The 21947-nt window shown below is 47.6% G+C and overlaps 1 protein-coding gene across 1 annotated transcript; it reads left to right on the top strand.

Annotated features, from left to right (window-relative positions):
- The first annotated feature begins 1334 nt into the window (after positions 1 to 1334).
- On the top strand, positions 1335 to 21191 carry TSPAN33 (tetraspanin 33). Its single transcript, XM_077770738.1, has 8 exons — positions 1335 to 1448; positions 15035 to 15092; positions 15743 to 15870; positions 16202 to 16276; positions 17317 to 17412; positions 19186 to 19314; positions 19716 to 19877; positions 20088 to 21191. The coding sequence occupies exons 1-8, from the start codon at positions 1335 to 1337 to the stop codon at positions 20187 to 20189; spliced, it is 864 nt and encodes a 287-aa protein (XP_077626864.1). The 3' UTR covers positions 20190 to 21191.
- The last annotated feature ends 756 nt before the right edge of the window (positions 21192 to 21947 follow it).

The raw sequence follows: 21947 nt of genomic DNA, 5'->3' as shown, positions 1-21947 counted from the left end.
CCCTTAATTTCACTTGCCATGATATCTTCACTCATCCTCCACTAAATAAATGTGGTATAGTTATTTGTGCAGTTATCATGTTTCCTTACTGGATTCTAAATTCTGCTCAAAATACTGCCTTTAGTGAACTGTTCAATGTGCCATCCTGTGCTAAGTGATTTGTATGCATTGTCTCGTTTAATACTCACATCAACATTATAGAACAGGACTCTCCCTATCTAACATTGAAGAAACTGAAGCTCAGGGGTATTAACTAGCTTGCCCAGATCACAGAACTGATGAGAGTGGAATCCCTTTCTTAGTTTATTTAGGCTACTATAACAAAAAATACCATAGCTTGGGGGTTTATAAACAACAGAAATGTATTTCTCACAGTTCTGGAGGTCCAAGATCAAGGCTCGGGCTGATTTGGTGCCTGGTGAGAGTCACTTCCTGGTTCTTAGGTGGCTGTCGTTTTCCTTGTCCTCACACGGTGGAAGGGGTGAGGGAGGTTTCTGGGGTCTCTTTCATAAGGACGCTAATCCGTTTCATGAGGTCTCCATTCTCATGACCTAAGCTCCTTCCAAAGGCCCCATCTCCTAATACCATCACCTTGGGGAGGGCTTTAGGATTTCAACACACGAATGAAGGGGGTAAAAACAATCTACATAGCATTCATGTTTGCATTACTTACGGCAGTCAGCACAGTGTCCACCACCTACACTGTTCTCAACCTATTTGTGTCAGATCAACATGTTAAAAAACAGCGTCTGCCTATAGACCAAGATTCTGAGGAAATAGGGAGGTGGATTGAAACAGTAATGAATTAGGGTGGCAGAACTGTTGGCGATGTTTCCAAATTTCAGCCAGTGGGTTACAGAGCTTCTGAAATAAGCATTTAAAATACATAGTTCCTAAACAGGGTTGCCGCTACTCTTAAATATTCTCTAATTGTTACATGTAGGTTAGTTTTGTCTCCCTGATTGTATTGTCATCCCCCTGGGAATGATCTCTGTTCTCTTGTATTCCCGCAGCTTTCGGCGCATTGCTCAACACACGATGTGCATGTGCGTACTTGTTGATTTTAATGTATGTGTGTTTGCATATGTGTACGGCAACCGGGAAGAGGACGTGGGTGTGTGATGCAGTGTGCATTCCTTCCCATCCCTTTTCTCTTGAGCAGCTGCTGCCTGGATGCTTCCCTTCTCGGGGGAGGAGGCAGAACCATTGACCCTTTAACAAGTTGTCCCTCACAGAACAGGTGTCTCCCCCGCCTTTCGGAGGAGAGGGATGGCTGGACGCTTAGTGACATCAGCGACCGACCAATGAGAAGTCAGGCTGCGGCAGCCGCACCAATGAGCAACCGGGGGCGGGCCCGGTTTCCTGGGAGCCGGNGCTATGGAGAGGAATTCACCTTCGTCAGCCCGCTGGTGAAATACCTGCTCTTCTTCTTCAACATGCTCTTCTGGGTGAGTCTTGGGGGTCTTGAGGGAGGGGGCACCTGGGCTGCAGGGCACCCCTCGGGCGTGGAGTGGGTTGCCCGCGTTCTGAGGAGGGGGCGTCCCGGGATGCCTGCTTAGTTTTCTGGGTTGATGACACTTTGGGGTAATTCATCCTGGGGAGGAACACCACAGTGGCGCCGCGTCTGGAGGGGGCGAGGGGGCGTTGGGTGGGAAGGTGGGGGGAGGGAGGGTAATGCAAGAGATTCAGTAAAGACTTACGGGTATCCTCTGGGCATCTGTGACAGGTCAAAAAATGGGTTTGCGCGGGAGAAGCGGGCTTTCCTGGTGGCCCAAAGCAGACCCACCGGTACATTCATGATTGGGGGACTTCCAGGCCCAGGGGCTGGAAGGCCCAGCAGCAAGGAAAGAGAAAGACGGGGAAACCCAGAGCTTTCCTCCCCCTTACCTTAGAGAGGGTGGGTTACAGGGCTTCTTCACCTTTTCCTTTAGGAGGACTCGGGTGCCTCCCTCCCCACGAACGCTGAGAAGGGGCAGGAATGGCCCCCAGATGTGGATGTCTTTCCCAGCACTGTCCCAGACTTTGCCCCACCAGTCTCAGGATCAGACTCCATCCCCTGGAGCCTGAGTCTTCAGCTTCTTTACATTGGACCCTGTGTTGGGTTGGAAGGCCAGCAGTCCTTGCAGAATCTTCTGATTAGAGTGGAAAAGTGAAGAAACTATTGGCCTGATGCCACCAGGATTCTCATCTCCAACCTGCAGTTAATTGTTGACTTGACTAACCTGGGCAGTATGTTCACCTCTGTAGGCCCTAGTTCCCTCCTCCATAAAATTGAACCCAGTATAATCAGAGATAGCAGAAATTGCTGGAGCCAAGAATCTAGCTGGACCAGCTCATGAAATGCTGGCTCAATCCTGTTTCACATCTACAGAGTCCCTGAGCTCCTCTGGGTTTGAGAACATGGAACGGTCCCTCCCCGGCTCCCCATTTCTCTTCCAGCTCCAGCCATGCCAGAGCTGCTGCTCTAGGTGCCCATTATCCCTGCCCATTGCAGCCTGAGACCTAAAGTTCAGACTTGCAGGCAGGAGAAAGCCTGAGTCTAAAATACGTTTCCTAGGAGAGGGAGCAGACCAGGCATCTAAGCCAGTTGCCGGAAAGGTTCACAGGGGCCGTGGTTTGAAGAACAGACACAAAGTACATAAGTGCCAGCCTGTTGGGACAAATGAGAGAAATCCCAGAGGGTGGTGTTAAGAGCTCAGCCACTGTACCATTTCACTCAAAATGAAGTTTGAGTTCCTAACAAATTCTCAGTTTTAGAAATGGGAAAAAAAATCTAGAAGACCCGCATTTTATATATGAGAAAACTAAAGCACAGAGATATTAATTGTTTTTACCCAAGGTCCAACAGCTGGTTAGTAAGTTTGATCTTGTGGTTTTTCTATTGAACTACAGTGCCTCGAGGGGAAGTCCTTGGTCCAGATGACTGCTGTCATAGCTGGGGTGTCAGCAGTATTAGGAGTTAACCCAACTTCCCATGGTCTAGGTTCTGCCTTGGCGGGAGGTCAGGGAAGAAGAAAAGAAAATCACCACTACTCTGCCATGGCTGGGGGATGTTCTAAGGAAAACTCCCTACCTCAGGGCAAGTCCCAGTGAATCCTCATGCTCACAGGATGTGCCAGGCCAGTGACATGCCTTCTTGGAGGAGGACAAGCCACCCTCAGAGCCAGCATTAGCATCCCCGGCACCTCCTATCCACTTTCTGACTTTCTCTATCAGCCAAGACTGCTTCTGTTTTGGAGCCTTTGGCACCTCACCCTTATCTGTGTTCCCTAGTGACAACAGCTGGGTGCATCTGTTACACTTGCGTTCATGGTCATTTTCTTGGACTTCCCCGCCCTGCTCCACCCCTTCTTTCACCAGACAAATGACTTTGGGAGGTTGCAGCCAGGGAGAGAGTTTGGCTTCATAGACCCATTTACCTCGGTAAAAATGATTCAGTCAAGGTCAGAGGACCTGGCTAACCAAGCTGGCACCACCCCAAATTAGAGAAGAGCCCCTTCTTGGCCCTACTTTAGACTCATAAAGAGTCAGAGGCTCTAGAAATAGCACAATAAAGGACAAGAGGCCCAGTTCCTTTCTGGCATCCACTTGCTGTGTGACCCTAAGCCAATATATCTGTCTCTCTGTCCTTAATCTTTCTCCTCTAAAGGAGAAAATTTTTCTGCCTCGGTGAACTATTTAAAGATGAATGCATCACTTTAGGGACTGTTTTCTTTCTTCAGGACCTGGGGCTGGATCTAAAGATGCATCTTTCTGTGTCCTGGTGTCCCTAGGACATTGACCTTCTCAGAGGACAATACTTTTTGGGTGTTACTGAGTGTCACTTGTCCCCTGGCCCAGGGCCTCAGAGCTACATTCCATACAAGTGCAACTAGAGATGCAGGGCTGCTTCCTCAGGTCAGGTGCCATCTTTCTTCCCACCACTCCTCAGGGACTGGTTACTGTGCTTTCTTTTTTGTTGGCTTTCACCATCCTAATCTAATTCCCCTCTTCTGCCCAGGAGGTACCCATGGATGGGACTGGGGGCCCTCCCCTTTTCCAGGCAAAGTGCATGTTCTGGCCAGCTGCTGGGAGAGTTGGGTGTGAATGGTGTTTGTTTTGTGCTGCAACACATCAAGAAGGTAGCCAGTGTCGTCTGGGCTCACACTCAGCGGTGGCACCGGCTATCTCTGCTACTGCCCTAGGAGCCCTGACCCTTGGGGTCATTTAGTCTGACTCAGAAAGCTGATGCCTTCTTTGGGAGCAGGAGCAATTCCTCCTGTTCATGTTTCAAATCTCACTTCCCCTTTTACCTAGGAGTTCTGATTTGCTCCCCAGAATCATGCTGCTGGGTTCCTGATTGTTGGGGTCCCATGACATGAAGTAGTTGCCCCAAGATACCAAAAGTTGGATTACAATCTTTCAGTTAAGAAATAGCTGACTCTCTTGGGGCGCCTGGGTGGCTTAGTCGGTTAAGCGTCCGACTTTCGCTCAGGTCATGATCTCGCGGTTCGTGAGTTCCAGCCCCGCATCGGGCTCTGTGCTGACTGCCAGCTCAGAGCCTGGAGCCTGTTTCAGTCTGTGACTCCCTCTCTCTCTGACCCTCCCCTGCTCACGCTCTCTCTCTCTCTCCTAGAAAGAAATAAAAACATTTAAAAAAAAAAAAAAAGAAAGAAATAGCTGACTCTCCTCCCCTCCCCGTGTTGGACAGCTCTGTGCAGAGGGAAGACCAGCGCCACAGTACATGTCTTATCAGCTGTGGGCATGCATTGGCAAGAACATTATCAGTGCTGCCCAGAGCAGCCACCTCCTTCCATATTGGTCCTTTTTCCACCCAGGGCAACAGTTGGGGTGGCTTTTGAGTCAGGCAGACTCAGACTCAGACCTCCAGTCCTGTGCCTCAGCCCATGCTTCCTCGGTGGCTGTGCCTCAGGGCTTATCTGTGTCTACCTTATGTATACCTTGATCACCCCATCCCTTACCTGTGCTGCAATTACGTGTTGATTTATGTCTCCTCTTCTAGACTTCAGGGCCCCGAGGGTAGACTGCCGTATTCACTTCTTGTTTCTCAGTGCCCAGCAGAGTTTGGCAGAGTGGGTACTTATTGAACGTTTACTGAATGGCGGATGGGAGAGCAGCCCCTACAGGGTGAAGGCAAGATGCCCTTCCTTCCTCTCTTAGGAACACTAGTCTTTTGAGATGCAGCACGATCTAAAGTCCTTGAGCATTCTTGGCTGGGAAGAGGGGATCCAACTGTGTTCTCTTCTGCACTGGGTCCTGTGGCCTAGCACCCTCCTTCAAGGCGGGTCAGCTATCCCCTCCGGCATCTCCCTCAGGGCCATACATAGTTACTACCTACAGCACCCAGACTTTTCCACGTCCACTGCAGCACACATGGACCCCCATCCAGGTCTTTCCTAGACTGATCCAGGCCTCTAGTGAGGTATCTTCTTTAAGAAATTCACATCCCTCTCCAGGACCACTGTATTGGAGTCCTCAGGGGACTCAGAATGCCCCATATCACCTGCAGCACCATCTGTTGTAACCTGCCACAGAAGCCTTGGAGAAATGACCAGGCATCAAGCCTGGAAAAAAACCCTCCTGAGTGGCAGAGACCCTTTCCACTGCCCATCGTAATCCCCAGCACACATACCCACACACCCACACACATACTCACACCTAAATATGTTAGGAGGCAGAGCCCCTCCCCCTCCCCCAACTCTCCTTTCCTGTAGACTAGGGAGGCTTAATAAATGAAGCTGTCACATTCTTTTAATTAAAGGGAAAAAAAAAACACTAAAAAGGAAGACAAGTCACACACATGCCTTCTTAGCTCAACAGCTCTGTTTGCCTTGTACTAAGTAGAACATCATAAACTTCAAGCAGCCTTTAAAAGAATAAAAGAAACATGTACCACCTCTCAGAGTCTTGAGGGCAGATTCTGTGTCAGGCTGGGAACTCCAGGGCGATAGTTTGAGTGTTTATATTACTGGGAGCCCTGTGGACTTCTCTCCCTCATTTATAACCTTCGGAAACCCAAGCCAGCCATGGCCTAGGGAGAAGCTAAAGGGTTGGCTCCTGGGGTGCCCGGGTGGCTCAGTAGGTTGAGTATCCAACTCTTGATATCGGCTCAGGTCGTGACCTCACAGTCGTGGGATCGAGCCCCAAGTCAAGTCGGGCTCCACACTGAGCATGGAGCCTGCTTGGGAGTCTCTCTTTCTCCTTTCTCTCTTTCTTTCTCTCTCTTTCCCCTCTGCCCCTCCTCCACTTGCCCTCTCGCTCTCCCCTGCTTGCTCACTCTCTCTAAATAAATGAATAAATAAATAAACATTAAACAAATTAAAGTGTTGGCTCCAGACCTTGGAATGGAAAGAGCTCTGCGGACACCCTCTCTCCAGGAGGACAATTCCATCCAATCCAGAGGGAGAAAGCCAACAGCGGGTCTCACAGAGACAGTCAGCACCTCGGAAACCCAGGAACAAACCGTGCTGGGATGGCCACGGAAGAGCCAGTGTGTGCAGATCCTGGGCAGTGAGAGAGGGGGCCCTGCTGTAGGTCTAGCAGGCTGATCCAGAAATAAGGACAGAGAGGACTTTGAAACTGAAGGTGCCGACCCTTCCCTCCCAGTGTCCCTCTGGGTCGGGGCAGGATTTTGATTCCCACACAAGGAATGTGTGACCCCACCACCACCTTCAACAGCAGAGGAGAAGAGATTCCAAAGAAGAGGAAACGACTTTGAGACAGGTGCGCCCACTTCGCACAGACTGGACATGTGGAGACAGAGAAGGTCCAGGGCTTTGTCTCAGGAGTTGGTGGGCCCTGTGTGGGTGCCGTGTCTTCTCCTTTCAGGGTGCTGTTCCAGGGACTTCCCTCTGGGGCCTGCTGGCACCGTCACCCAGCTGATGATGCTATCTTACTCCCCCCTGAGTCCTGCCCAGTGTAGAGATTACCAGATGCTCCCCCAAGAGAATTGCAGGCAGCTTCTTCCCACCTCACGTGACGCCCCCAGGTGAATGCACGTATCCCAGTGTTGCTGTGAGGCTGAGGCGGAGAGAGGAAGGCAGCCAGGTGGCCCAGGTCACAAGGCTTAGGAGACAGACTTAGGCTCCTGTCCCACTTCAGTGGCTCACTCTGAGTGAGCCAGGGAAAGTTACTTGAACTCTCCCAACATCAGTTCTGTAAAACAGAGATGCTAACACTTAGGACTGTGGTCAGAATTCAATGCAATAGTGTGTATAAAGTGTTTATTTAGCCCAGTGCCTGACCGTTAGCACTCGACAGAAGACAGCTATTACTGTTGCTAGAAATAGCTCCTGGAGGTCACCTGTTAGGGATGGACTTGGAGAGCTGGGATGAGTGCTCCTTCTGACAAGAGGCAGATAGGTAAGGACTGAGTCTAGGTGAAGGCTAGCTAACCTTGGGCCTGACTTCCTTCTGCCTCACACCCCCTTTGCTCACATTTCTACTGTGAGCCAGAGAAGTGACAATTAATGATGTCTTTGTATCTTATAGTTTATAGAGCTGTTTCATATCTGTTTACAGACCCCACTGTTGTCTCTGAAAACCTTCCCTAGGTCCACTTGTCAGGGCTTGTCACACTACCTTGGTCTTTAGGTACAATCCAGTGGAAGTCCATGCCTGTAATTATTGGCATTTGGGCACTAGATCCAGAAGAACTCTTGTTTAGGGTTTCATCTTGGGGCCCTGTAACCTTTCCTCTCTCAGCACCGATGGCTCTGAAGTAGGATCCCGGGGCCAGAATAAGGGTTTTTCCCATAAACCTCAAATCATGGATGTCTTTTTGCAATTTGCAGGAAAAGAAGTCAAAGAAGGGAGAGAATTTTTTCCATTTTGTTTTTTCTCCCATGAACATTAGCATCTGTGACTGCTTATCTGCCAGCGAGTGCTAGCAGAAGGCACAGGGAAGAGGACAAGTGGCACCCAATATTATAGAAAACTAGGAAACTATTGAGAATAGTGCCTGTATTTTTGTTTTATGAGATGTAGAGACATATGCCTAACAGCCTTGTCATCATTTAGTAAATTATTCCTTATTTCTAGGGTAGAAATTAATGTTGTGCTTTCTCACATGACACACTGAGAAGGACACAATATTATCTGTGTGATATTTCTGTCAAAAATGTGTCATCTGAGGGGCGCCTGGGTGGCTCAGTTGGTTAAGCATCTGGCTTTGGCTCAGGGCGTGGTCTCTTGCATTGGGCTCTCTGCTGTCAGTGCGGAGCCTGACAGATCCTCTGTCTGCCTCTCTCTGCCCCACCCCCATCTCTCTCTCTCTTTCTCTCTCTCAAAAATTAATAAGCATTTTAAAAAAATGTTTCATCTGAATCTAATTGTGAGGAAACAATCAGATAAATCCAAATTAAGGGGTGTTTTGCAAAATCACTGGCCTGGACTTTGAAAAAAATGCCAGTGTTGGGGCACCTGGCTGGCTCTATCAGTAGAGCATGTGACTCTTGATCTTGGGGACGTGAGTTCAAGCCCCACATTGGGCATAGAGCTTACTTAGAAAAAAATGCCAATGTCAAAAAAAAAAAAAATGTCAGAACAAGTGTTGGCAAGGATGTGGAGAAACCAGAACCCTTGTACATTGTTGGTGGGAAAGTGAAATGGGGAAGCCTCTATGGAAGAATCTGTTAACTCCTCAAAAGATTAAACATAGAATTACCATATGACCCAGCAGTTCCATCCCTGGCTATAGATCCAAGAGACCTGAAAGTAGGTATTCAACCAAAAACTTGCACCCCAGCATTCTCAGCCACCCTATTTACAGTAGCCAAAAGGTGGAAACAATTCAGATGCCCATCACTGGATGAATGGATAAACAAATTGCGTTATATCCATATAATGGAATGTTATCAGGCCATAAAAACAATGAAGTACACGCCAAAGCAGGGATGAACCTTGGACACATTATGCTCAGGGAAAGAAACCAAATGCAAAGAGCCATATACCGTATGACTCCATTTACAGGAAATGTGCAGAATGGGCAAACCCGTAGAGACTTGTGGTTGCCAGGGGCTGGAGGAGTGGAGGGAATGATGTCCCTTTGCATACCTGCATCAGTGTGAGGGAGGGTCTGTTGGTTCGTTTTTCAGCATGTCCTTCCTGCCGCTCTGTGTTTAATGGGTAGGAGATTTCTATCAGGACTGATGAAAAAGTCCTGGAATGGGATGGCAGTGAGGGTTGGGAGGCAATGTGAATGTACTTAAGGCCACTGAACTGTAACATGGTTAATTTTGTGATATATGTATCTTACCACAGTTTGTTTTAAAGTCAGTATCTTGAGAGACCAAAAACAAAGAAAAGAAAAAAGAAACAAAGCTGCAAAGGCGGCCAAAGGAGACTTGATCTTTAAATGCATGACCCTGGATGGGATCCTGGATCAGGAAAAAAGAAAAAAAAAAGGTTCTAAAGGACATTATTGGGAGAATTGAGGAAAGGGAATTATGGGCTGTAAATTAGAGAGCAGCAGGAGCATATTAAAGTTTTAAGAAAAGAATGTAATATGTCAAAATTGTATAGAGTGTACCAACAGAACGTTGTAGGTTCCTGGTGCTCTGACATCTGAACGGTTTGAACATTGCCTTACACTTTGGTGTGCGAGTCGAGGCTCTTTACTGAGCCTGCTTAGAATTCTGTCTCCCTCGGTCTCTGCTTCTCCCCCACTAGTACTCTGTCTTTCTCACTCTCAAAAGAAAAAAAGAATCCAGTTTTTTTTTTAAAAAAAAATGTGGATTTACTAACCAACTAAAGCCTAACAAATTGGGAGTGGCTAATTTTTAATAGATTTCATTTTTTAGAACAGTTTTACAGAAAAATTGAGAAGCTAGCACAGAGAGTTCTCATATACGCCACGTCCAGTTTTTCTTAACATCTGACGTGAGTATGATACTTCGTTACAATCAATGGGAGTATCATTGTCACTAAGGTCCATACTTTATTCAGATTTCCTTAGTTTTCACTTAACACCCTTTTTGTGTTCTGGAATCCCATCCAGGATCCCAAATTTCATATAGTTGCCATGTCTCCGTAGGTTTTTGTTGGCTGTGACAGTTTCTCAGAATTCCTCGATTTTGATGACTTTGACAGTTTTGAGTTATCTGGTCAGTTATTTTGTAGAATGGCCCTATATTAAAACTTGCCTGATTTTTTTCTCATGGTTATATTGGGGTTATGTGTTTTGGCGAGGAAGACCACAGGAGTGAAGTGTCATGTTCTATTTAAAAAAAAAAAAATTTTTTTTTAGTTTTAGAAAGGGGGAGGGAGGGAGAGAGAATCTTAAGCAGGCTCCATGCTCAGTGCAGAACTTAGCGAAGGGCTGCATCCCACGCATGACCCTGGGATCATGACCTGAGCCAAAATCAAAAGTAAGATGCTTATCCGCCTGAGCCACCCAAGCACCCTAGAGTGTCATTTTCATAACATCGTATCATATACCTGTGATTTACCTCTACTGATGTTGATCTTACTCACCTGGCTGAGGTAGTGCTTGTCACATGTCTCTACCATAAAGTTAGTCTCCCCTCCCCCTCTTCTGTACTGTGCTCTTTGGAAGGAAGTCACTCCTTGAAAGTGCACTGTCCACACAAATCATTTGCAATTCTTCTTCAAGGGAGATTTGTCTTTTCTCCCTCATTTATTTGTTTCAGTCCTTTTTTAAAAAAATTTAAGTCCTTTTTATCAGTATAGACACATGGATATTTATTTTAGGTGTGGGGTAATAATTTCATACTTCCTTATTTGATATCCCTTTGGCATACCCACTTCAGTGTGAGGGATGGGGAGAGGGTTTTTTTGGTTTGTTTTTTAGCATTTCCTTACTTTCTGGCACTATGAGATACTCCAGGCTTATCTTATATATCTCCTGCTCCAGTATTAGATTCAGCCATTTTCCCAAGGAGCCCAAGGTTTGGCTGTTTTCATTATAAGGTGATTACTCACCTTATATAAGGATAAAGGTATTGGTGCATGCAAGTTATTTTATATAATTTGATTGACAACTTTTCAGGAACATGCCTTTTGCTAGACTCAGCTATTTTAAAAACTGTGTCTAGCTTTTAAAAATTTCCAGTGAGGCTTCATTCTAGCCAGAATATGAAAAGCCATTCTAAGAAGTATCTTTATCTCTGTCCTCATCGTGAAAGGAGGTCATTGGTGATATTGTGGGGTGTTATAAGGATTTTGTGGCAAAGCCTGATAGAGTGGAAAGAGTACCAGACTGAGATTGGAAACTGGGTCTAGTCCAGATGTTTCCTCTGCACCCATGTGCACTTGGTCAAATATCACTTTGCTCTTTGGGCCTCGTCTATAAAAAGAGGTGAGTGGCTGAGCTCATTTCTAAGGTTCTATTCAGCTCTAAAATACTGTGCTATTAACAGCAGCAACATTAACTTTGGGACAGCAGTAGCTTTGAGGAATTCAGGGTGGGAGATGTGGGCAGGAATAGGAGTGTGAAATGGCAAGCAAGCTGTGACTCCAGGATGAAGAGGGAGATCAGTGATAGAAATACCAAATCTCAGATAGCTAGCGCCCCAGGTAAGCAGTATCATTAGGGATCATATTAAATATTAATGATAATATTAAAGTCTTCATCTTGATTTTAATGTAACCTATACCTGCTGCTCTAGATCCCTGGCTGAGTTTGCTTTAGGCTTGCGGTTCTCAAACTCGGCTGCACATTGGAATCACCTGGAACACATTCAGAACTACCATTGCCTAGGGATTAGGACAGGACATCTTTTGGGGGACCACCATTCTGCCTACCGCAGATTGAGACAGAAAAACTACTGTAATTACAGGCCCACACATGGAATTAAGTTACCGTGACATGTGGCATCTCTTTACTTTGTTTTAGCTGTGATGGGATTTAATCGGAGACCATATTTGTGGCAAGCGTCTGACTCCTGATCTTGGCACAGGTCATGATCTCACAGTTCATAGGATCAAGCCCTGCACTGGGTTCTGCACTGCCAGCGAGGAGTCTGCTTGGGATTCTCTCTCTTCCTCTCTCTGTGTCCCTCTTCTGCTCGTGCGCCCTCCTCCCCCACCCCCACTCAAAAGTAAATAAATAAACATTAAAAAAAAGAAATACTGTTGCCTGGATTACAATATGTGGTTTGTGTGCAGCTAAGGGATCAGCAGTTTTAAGTTCTTCTCTCCCGTCTCTCTCTCCCATTCCAATGACACCCAAGTTAGGAAAGTATAGGCTATAGATGCTCTTGCTCCTCTCCCATAGAGCATAATCTCTTTAAGGGCAAGACTACATCTTACTCATTTTTGTGGTCCTCAGAGTACCTTGTACATAGCAGCTGATGAATAGAATTTGGATAGTGTATTAGTTTCCTATTGCAGCTATAACAAATTACCACAAACTTCATAGCTTAATACAACACGATTTTCTTACATTCTAGAGGTCAGAATTCCAAAATGGGTCTCACTGGGTAAAATTAAGGTATCAGCAGAGATGGTCCCTTCTGGCATCCCTAGGAGAGAATTGATTTCCTGTCTTCTTCAGCTTTTATTTATATTATATTTTGTTTTTAATTTTTAAATGTTTTTTTATTTTATTTACTTCTGAGAGAGAGACAGCATGAGCAGGGGAGGGTCAGAGAGAGAGGGAGGTACAGAATCCGAAACAGAGGCTCCAGGCTCTGGACTAGCTGTCAGCACAGAGCCCGACACGGGGCTCAAACCCACGAACTGTGAGATCATGACCTGAGCCGAAGTCGGATGTTTAACTGACTGAGCCACCCAGGCTCCCCTTCTTCAGCTTTTAAAGGCTTCCCATGCCCAGCTTCCTTGGGTCATGCCACCACACCTCTCCAACCTCTGCTCCCATTGTCATACCTATCTCCTTCTCTGACTCTGACCTTCCGCTCCCTCTTCTAAGGCCCAACAGGATAATTACTCTCCATCTCCAGACATATTTACAGATTCTAGGGATTAGGACAGGACATCTTTTGGGGGACCACCATTCTGCCTACCACAGATTGAGACAGAACAACTACTGTAATTACAGGCCCACACATGGAATTAAGTTACCGTGACACGTGGCATCTCTTTACTTTGTTTTAGCTGTGATAGGATTTAATCAGAGACCATATTTGTGGCAAGTTATACATCCTAGTAAACGTTTAACATGTGTAAAACAGTGAGGAGTCTGGGAACAACAGAAATAAAGAGCAGGGTCATAGCTTTAAATGATTCAGTAAAGGGATATTCAGAACTGTTAATTGGCTATGGGGAGTTTGAAAGGGCAGGCCTGGCTGCTCAGTCACTCTAGCAAAGGGCTGTGCCTACAGGCCTCGGGGATGGTGGCTGGGATCTCTGTTGTGTGTTTGCCTTGCCTGCCACACACTCCCCCTCGCTCCCTCAGCCTGGTTGTCCTGGGGGACAAGCCAGCTGGCGTCTTGAGCCCCACTCACAGCTCTGCAAGCAGCTCCCTCTCTACTGGACAAAAGGCATTAAGGGCCAGCAGGTAACACATCTAGCCCTGAGTCCCAGGCCGTGTCTGTCACATGATTGGGGGCAAGGGTGTGTACATAGCCGAGGAAGAGTCCTGAAAGATACGGTTTTAGATAAGGGTTTCCATTTACTGCTAAATGCACCGGAAGGCAGAAGCCACTGAGGAAAAGTGTCTTTCGGCTGAGGAACTACTTTGACCCTATTACCTCTGCAGGGGCCCTATTCCCCTCTCCCATCAAAGCCCCAAGATGGCCTTTTCCAGCTGGTCTCTGTCTCGTAGGACAGTGGAGTCTAGCCAGCCATCTTCTTCCCCACTGAGTCGGTCAAGTCCCTGCTGCTGAGAACTCCCTCCAGCCAGAGCGTGGCCCCAGCAATTGCCATGGTGACAGCCAGCTGCTGCTTAGCACCAGCCTGGGGACTGGGCACAAAGAGTGGCCAAGAGATGTGCACATTGGGCTGCCCTGCACTCCTGGAGGCCCGCGATGGGGGTGGGAGGCAGAAAAGGCCCCTTGGGGGCTTGTTCTTAGTCTCTGATGAGTGTGTTCTCTCAGGGAGAAGCCAGGAAGTTTGAAGGGTCTAAACTCGTTTGCTCCACACTGGAATCCAGGTTTATAAAGATGAAGGCTCCCTTGCCAAGCCAGTGTGTATTTTACATGTTGGTGTTCATGCATGCATTCTTTCCATCGCTGTGCACTTGCAGTTGACACCATTTTGACCTCCAAGAGATTTAAGACATCTGGGAGGGTGCATCTATCTACTCAGGCCTGCTTCAGCTTTCAAACCTGCCCTTGGAGGTAGCTGGATTCAAATTCAAAATTTCAGAGTTTCTGTGTGACCCTGGAAAAATTAACTATTAGTAATGACATAATATTTATTGTCAGGCATTGTGTTAAATGCTTTCCATATATTATCTAACTTTACAGTGGGTTTGTTGTTGTTGTTGTTTTGATTGGTTGTTTCAAATTCTCAGCTTCAGATACAGAAACTGAGGCTCAGAGATTTGTCTAGCATAGGCCCAGGTTTGACTGGTTCCAAAGCCCAAATTCTTTTCTTTCTTTTTTTTTTTATTTATTTTTGAGACAGAGACAGAGCACGAGGGGGGGAGGGGGAGAGAGAGAGAGGGAGACACAGAATCTGAAACAGGCTCCAGGATCTGAGCTGTCAGCACAGAACCCGATGTGGGGCTCGAACCCATGAACCGCGAGATCGTGACCTGAGCTGAAGTCGGATGCCTAACCGACTGAGCCACCCAGACACCCCATCCAAAGACCAAACTCTTAACCACAGTTAGTAACCTAGTACTGCCTTGATTTCCTCATCGGTAAAATGAGGAAAATAGCTGCCTCACAAAGATAACTGTGTTGTGAGGATCGAATGAGATCATCTTGGTAAAAGCTTTTCTTGGAGGCAAAACAGACAGATGCCATTAACTGGATCTCTTGGGAGGACAGAGATGGTCATCTCTGGGGCCTGGGAAAATCATCTTCCTCCTGCTCTTAGGTTACTTACAGCACCGAGAGCTCTCTGGTTTCCAAAACCTCAGGGTCTGCCTCATTCCCTGTGTCCGCAGGTGATTTCCATGGTGATGGTGGCTGTGGGAGTCTACGCTCGGCTGATGAAGCATGCAGGTGAGCTAGAGGCCCCCCACCTCCATCTGCCTATGACTCTTGCCAAGCCCCTTCCTCTTCTGCCTCCTTAAGCCCTGGCCCTCTAACGTGCTTTCCTCAGTTACCTTCTAGCCTGATTTGAGCACACTACTCCAAGGCATTAGGCCACCCAGGCCAGTTCCCCTGTATTTCCCCAACCTCCCAGGAATCTTCCATGATATGCCTACATTTTAGGCTTAAGTATCTAGGAAAGTAGGTAGGCCTCTGGGAGCAGAGAGTAATCAGAGGCCTTAGCCCCTCCCTCAGTCTGTCCTGGAGTAACTCAGCCTCCATTCCAGTTCCACTGTGCAAAGTCTCCAGGAAACGGAATCTGCAAAACTGGGAGCCTAATGCCATTCTAATTCTTTTCTGGAGCGAAAGTGGTTCCTCCTCTCTTAAGCCTGGGAATAAAGGCACTGACTTTGTTATTTGTTAGTTCCTCAAATTAAATGCCATGAACCTTTCTGGGCCCTTTTTATTCTCCCCATGGCTGCCTCCCATAACCTTCATCCAACCGTACTAGAGATTCCCCCACCAGAGGGGGACAGTTTTGGGGGGCATCCCCCACCTCGTCCCTCGGTATCACTCTCAGACAGCACCAGGCTCAGACTGAGAGACAGCCTCTCCCCCAGAAGCAGCCTTGGCCTGCCTGGCAGTGGACCCTGCTATCCTGCTGATCGTGGTGGGCATTCTCATGTTCTTGCTCACCTTCTGCGGCTGCATTGGATCCCTCCGTGAGAACATCTGCCTCCTACAGACGGTGAGTGGTCAGGGGCCTCACCAGAAAGACCCTGGCCCCCTCCATATGCCTCCCAGGCTCCTGATGCCATTCCTACGACTTTTCAGTTTCACCTGTCCCACCCCCGCTCCAAGGCCTGTGCTGTCCACTCCCCACTCTGGAGCTCAGCCCAGATGAGTCAGCACAGGGTGGCCACCCTCAAGATAGCATGTGAGAGGCGGTGGCCTTTATGTGCAGGGCATCTGGGAGAAGTGCCTGGAGCCCCCAGTACCCAGTACTCCCCACGGCCCTGGGAGGGGCTGCATCCCAGCATGGTAATCCACTGTCTCCTTTTCCTGCCTGCTACCTACAGTTCTCACTCTGCCTCACCATCGTGTTCCTGCTACAGCTGGCTGCAGGGATCCTGGGCTTCGTCTTCTCAGACAAGGTAGCACTGGGGCCCCAGGGGCCTCCTCAGGTGTGAACCGGAGGGAGGAAGAGAAGGTTCCTGCCCATGCTTAGCCTGATTAATTAACCAGCATTCCCTCCCCTGAGAAGCATCAGCCTTGGAAAGATTCTCCTTAGGGGTGAACAAATGGCCTTTAAAGTCACCATATTTAAAGAGGATTTCCAGATTGTAAGGTGTTTTCCCACTGACAGTCAGAGAGGCCAACAAATAAATTCTATGAACACAAAGTTAAAGCAATCCACAAACTTCAATGGCAAATTATTGGGTAAAATACATTTATCAAGTGGACCATAGACAATAGGAAGAACCTTTTTATTTCTTCTAAAAATTGCCTATTGGGATACATAGAAGGAAAGAAGGGGGAAAGTAAACAAGATTTTGAGCAGTATTCACCATATCTGGATGTGGTCTATTTAGTGACAGTCCTTTTAATTAAAAACCAGAAATCCTTTCTCAAAGGGCAAATGACTTCCAGGGGTAGTACTGGACTATAGAAACTTTGAGAAAAATAGTGGAGCAAGAAGGAAGAAGGCATGGCATAAACGATGAAACGGGGGGCCACTGAGTTCATTCAGAATATCCTAGTCCTGGCTTAGTAAAATCCTAAAATGATACAGATCTGTTTGGAGTCTAAAGAGATGCAGTTTCCTTATGTCCACTAGAGGTCAGTGTCTCAGCTTTGTAAGCCCTTTTCTACTAAAATCTATATAGTGGATTCTCTGCTTTGCCTCAACAAGTATTTGGGGGGGAATAGTGTTCCCAAGTAAATAAATCTTGGATTATCTTGAAATGTGGCTTTGAGAAGTGGCAACAGCAGGTCCTGCGTTTCTCTTGCCTACTGGTACCTGAGGGCCCAGGGATGGACGGGCTTCGGAGTTGGCCGTCAACCTCAGACTTGGTTCTGATTTTGAGGTTGACTTCAACGAAGAAGGGTGACCGCTGTCTACGGTTATTCCTGAAGGGAGGAGCAGGTTAAGGGTTAGTCCCATGTTCTGACCCCCTACTCATGTCTCTGGCAGGCACGAGGGAAAGTGAGTGAGATCATCAATAATGCCATTGTGCACTACCGAGATGACTTGGACCTACAGAACCTCATTGATTTTGGCCAGAAGAAGGTATGGGCTAGGAGTTGGGGGAGGTCAGCTGTGGTCTGAGAGGCTGTAGGCAAAAGTTAATGCCATCCCAAGAGACACCTCACCTTTCAGGTCTATGGGCTTCTTCATTACCTGCCAGGTAATGGATTGTGGAAGGTTTGGCAAAAAACCATGCACAGTAGAGTGCTTTAAAAGTACTTTTAAGAGAACAGAATGGTAGTATATATAGTAATCTGCCATTTGTGTAAAAAAAAGGGGGAGGAAAAATATGTATTCATATTTGGGAAAGGAATCTGGAAGGATATGTAGAAACTGTTCTAAGTGGTTACTTTTAGGGAAATAAGGAAATAGGCAGATTTTTAAATATTACCTATTCAAAAGTTAAATTTTTAAAATCATGATCAAATCTACAGAACATAAAAATTTACCATTTTAGGGGCACCTGGGTGGCTCAGTCAGTTAAGTGTTAGACTTCTGCTCAGGTCATGATCTCACGGTTCATGGGTTCGAGCCCCGTGTCGGGCTGAGCTGACAGCCAGCTCAGAGCCTGGAGCCTGCTTCAGATTCTGTGTCTCCCTCTCTCTCTGACTCTCCCCTGCTCATGCTGTCTCTCTCTGTCTCAGAAATAAATAAAACATTAACAAAATAAAAAACAAATTTACCATTTTAACCTTTTTAAGTATATAAACTGTGGCACTAAGTACATTCACATTGTTTACAACCACCACCACCATCCATCTCCAGAACTTTCTCATCTTCCCCAGAGAAACCCTACCCATTAAATACGAACTCCCCATTTCTCCTTCCCCCAACTCTTGACAACAACTGTCTACTTTCTATGATTTGACTACTCTAGGGACCTCATATAAGTGGAATCATATAGTATTTGTCCTTCTGTGACTGGTTTATTTTCACTTAGCAGGTCTTCAAGACTCATCCATGTGTAAGATATGCCAAAAATTTCCTTCTTTTTTAAGGCTGAATAATATTCCATTATATGTACCTACCACATTTTGTTAATTCATTCATCTTTCAGTGTACACTTGGGTCACTTCCAGATGGAAGTGATGCTGCTATGCATCAAAAGTTGAATTTTACTTTATTAAAATTTTTTTTAATGTTTACTTATCGTTGGGCCGGGGAGGAAGAGAGAGACAGAACGTGAGTAGGGGAGGAGCAGAGAGAGAGAGGGAGACAGAATCCAAAGCAGGCTCCAGGCTCTGAGCTGTCAGCACAGAGCCCGATGTGGGGCTCGAACCCACAGACTGTGAGATCATGGCCTGAGCTGAAGTCAGATACTTCACCGACTGAGCCACTTTTAAATAAAAGTGCTTTTGAGAACAGTGCTGAGTTCCTCTTCCCTTGGTGCAACTTGACTTGGATCCTCCTTGCTTTCATGGAGTAATGAAGGGCCCACAATATTGAAGATTCTCTTTTGTTTCCTCCGTATTAAGACAAATATTTTCAACACCGATCCTTTAATGATTTCAGCCAGTGTTTTTGAACACCTCATTTTTTACCAGCCTCTATATTATGTAGGACTGCAAAATCAGAACCTGCCTTCTAGGAACTCATAGTTGAATGTGTAAAACAAAATATGTAACTATGGTCGTTATAACAAGATATATAAAGCCACTGAGAAACATGAACTCAAGGTTTAAGGCTGTGTTTAAACACAGCCTGAACTTACAAATAAAAGCTGGCCACAGACTTTGGGCTGCTGTGAGAATTCCCCTGGTCACCTCAAGGTGAGGAATGGGCCATTCTTAACCTCTGTGGTGGGCTTTGTTACAGTTTAGTTGCTGTGGAGGGAATTCCTATAAGGACTGGTCGCAGAACATGTACTTCAACTGTTCGGAAGACAACCCCAGCCGTGAGCGCTGCTCTGTGCCTTACTCCTGCTGCTTGCCCACCCCCAACCAGGTGAGCCTACATCCCACCTCATTTCCTCCTGGGCAGCAATCTCAGTTACTTCCCATCAGGGTGGCCGCTGTTGGGAATCCCCATTCAGTAGTTTAACCAATCAGCTGTGTAGGACAGCTGTCAGATGTTTTTCTTCACCCCAATCTAATGGCTCTGTTAACTTCTCACTCCCGCAGTTCACCTAGGGATTCAGAAGGTGCAGGTCTCTAAAGCAAGGAGAACAGAACTCAGATCTCCCAGAGGAAAGGAAGCTTATGTTTAGCAACTTCCAAGCTAGGCTCCTCCACATATATTCCCTAACAAATTAGGAGTTTAAGAAGGGTGGGAAGCCCATCAGCTAGGGCTCAAAAGAAAAAGTTTGGGAGCAGGAATCCCATTTAGCTTTTCCACTCTTTCCCCAGGCAGTGATCAACACCATGTGTGGCCAAGGTATGCAGGCCCTTGACTACTTGGAAGCTGGTAAAGTCATCTATACCAATGGCTGTATTGACAAATTGGTCAACTGGATACACAGCAACCTCTTCCTTCTTGGTGGTGTAGCACTGGGCCTGGCCATCCCTCAGGTAACTTACCCTGTAAGCCTTGTGGGTCATATAATTCTGCAAAGACTCCTTTGTTTTGGGTAGGGCACCTGGGGATCAGCTAGGGGGTCAGGCACGGCTATTGCTAAGGAACAGGGGGTGGGATGGTGCTGACCACACTGGGAAGACCGAGTGAGGGAAAACAAAGACATTACTCATTGCTAAGGGCCCAATCCATCTCGCCTCTCCCAGCTGGTAGGAATCCTGCTGTCCCAGATCCTTGTGAATCAGATCAAAGATCAGATCAAGCTACAGCTCTACAACCAGCAGCACCGAGCCGACCCATGGTACTGAGAATCCACCCTGCACCTCCTCACAATGGCAACTGCGAGTTTCATCGACCAACAGCAGTGGGTATAGCTCTCATCACCAGATGGAGACTTGGACTCCAGTCCCCCAGCGACAGCCCAGTGGGCAGAAGCCAACTCCAGCTGGGCAGAAGGCAGGGTGCATAGGTGGCTCGAGTCTAGGAAAAATGCACCTCCTCTTTCCCCCATTCTTAGCCCTCACCGCGGCTAGAGTTATTTTGTATTCTTTTTAACCTGACACATTCGGGTTTATGGTTCTTTTGTTTTGTTTTTTAAGTGTCATCTGGGCAGAGATGTTTGGGAAACAGCAGTTGCACAGTCCTGGGGGTACTAGGTGCTGCTTTACACGGAGGCACTTGGGCCGCTACTGACCCTGCTGGACGTTTTTGATTCCATCTGTCGACAGCAAGACCTGGCTGGAGAGTGGCACTAGCAGCCCTACCTGGAGTCCAGTTGGCATAATACCAGCTCCAGAGGGGAAGGGAGTGGAACAGGCAGTGAGCTTGGGGTCGGCTGGGGACAGTTGTATGTGTTGGGTAGGAGTGCAAGGCGATATGTTTACTAAATGCTGCCCTGCCATCCTCCCAGGTAGTCGGAGTGAGCTACATCCTGCCCCTCCCTCATCTCCATGGAAACATGGCAGCAAGGGCAAGGGGTACAACAGCAGCCAAATTCATCCCTCTCCCCCACTCCACCCCGTTTTAAAAGCTTTGGAACCATGGTCTTTATATTCTGCAGCCAGCAGAGGTGGGACCGAGCCATTTGTGCCCTTGAGTTCCTCTCATCTGGCCCTCCCTCTCCAGCAAGTGGGGTTTCTGTAACCTTGGCAGTGCTGAGGCTAGGTAATCCTTCGCCTACCCCGCTTCTCGGCTCCGCCCCACCATTCCCCTGCCCCAGAACTCAGTATTTCTACTGTGTAAAAAGCAGGGACCTTGCTGGGGCAGGGGGAGCCAGAAGTGGCAATAAAAGTTTGTTGACCTGGGCTAAACTGGACTCCATGAATTTTCCATTCTGGCAACTAGAAGAGGAGGGGTAGAGGGGCCCAGTGGGTGGGCCCTCCCTCCAGGTGGGGACTGGAGACTCCCCAAAACACAGCACCCCGTGGGCCCCATCCCTCACTCCCACAACCAGAGGCAGTAGGGCCCTCCTATAGCCTCTCCCTCTCTGGTCTAAATTAGGTCGAAAGATTCCCACAACTGATCTGGGAACAGGGTCATTTTATCTCAAAATCTGATGTTAGTTTTTTCCCAAACTGAAGTGAATTAAAATTTGCGACGCAAAACTTTTAGGATGGGAGTAGGTAAGAGAACAGCTGGGAATCAGAATCTAGCATTCTCCGTTACAGCGGGGAGGGGAAGGAGGAGGCAGGGCATCTCCTTATCCCCAGTCTGGGCTCTCCAGCCGCCGACTCCATCTTTACCTGAAGGAGTCCGCACCGCGGCCCGCCTTCGTTTTGGGGGAGGACTCCAAAAATGTTGAGCGGGGCGCGCGGCTGGCTTCCTCGCGCCGAGNAACCGGGTAGCCAGGGAGCTGGTGGGGTTGCGTGACCCAGCTCTCCGGGGAGTGTCCCCCAAAAAGGTCCTCGGTGCCCTCTGCTGACGGGGGTCTCAGACTAGGAGCTTTGGCGTGGCCGGGGAAAGACTCGAAAAGAGTCCCCACAGCATGGGAGAGAGAGTCGCGAGTTCTCTCCCCGCCCCCAGTCTCTTCTAAACGAGCCTCCTGCGCCTGGGAGGGCGCCTTTCCA

The sequence above is a fragment of the Crocuta crocuta genome, unplaced genomic scaffold (genome assembly GCF_008692635.1).
Source record: "Crocuta crocuta isolate KB4526 unplaced genomic scaffold, BGI_CrCroc_1.0 scaffold266, whole genome shotgun sequence".
NCBI classification, from domain to species: domain Eukaryota; kingdom Metazoa; phylum Chordata; class Mammalia; order Carnivora; family Hyaenidae; genus Crocuta; species Crocuta crocuta.
Note: the sequence above shows the minus strand (reverse complement) of the source record. Positions and strands in the feature narration are given on the sequence as shown.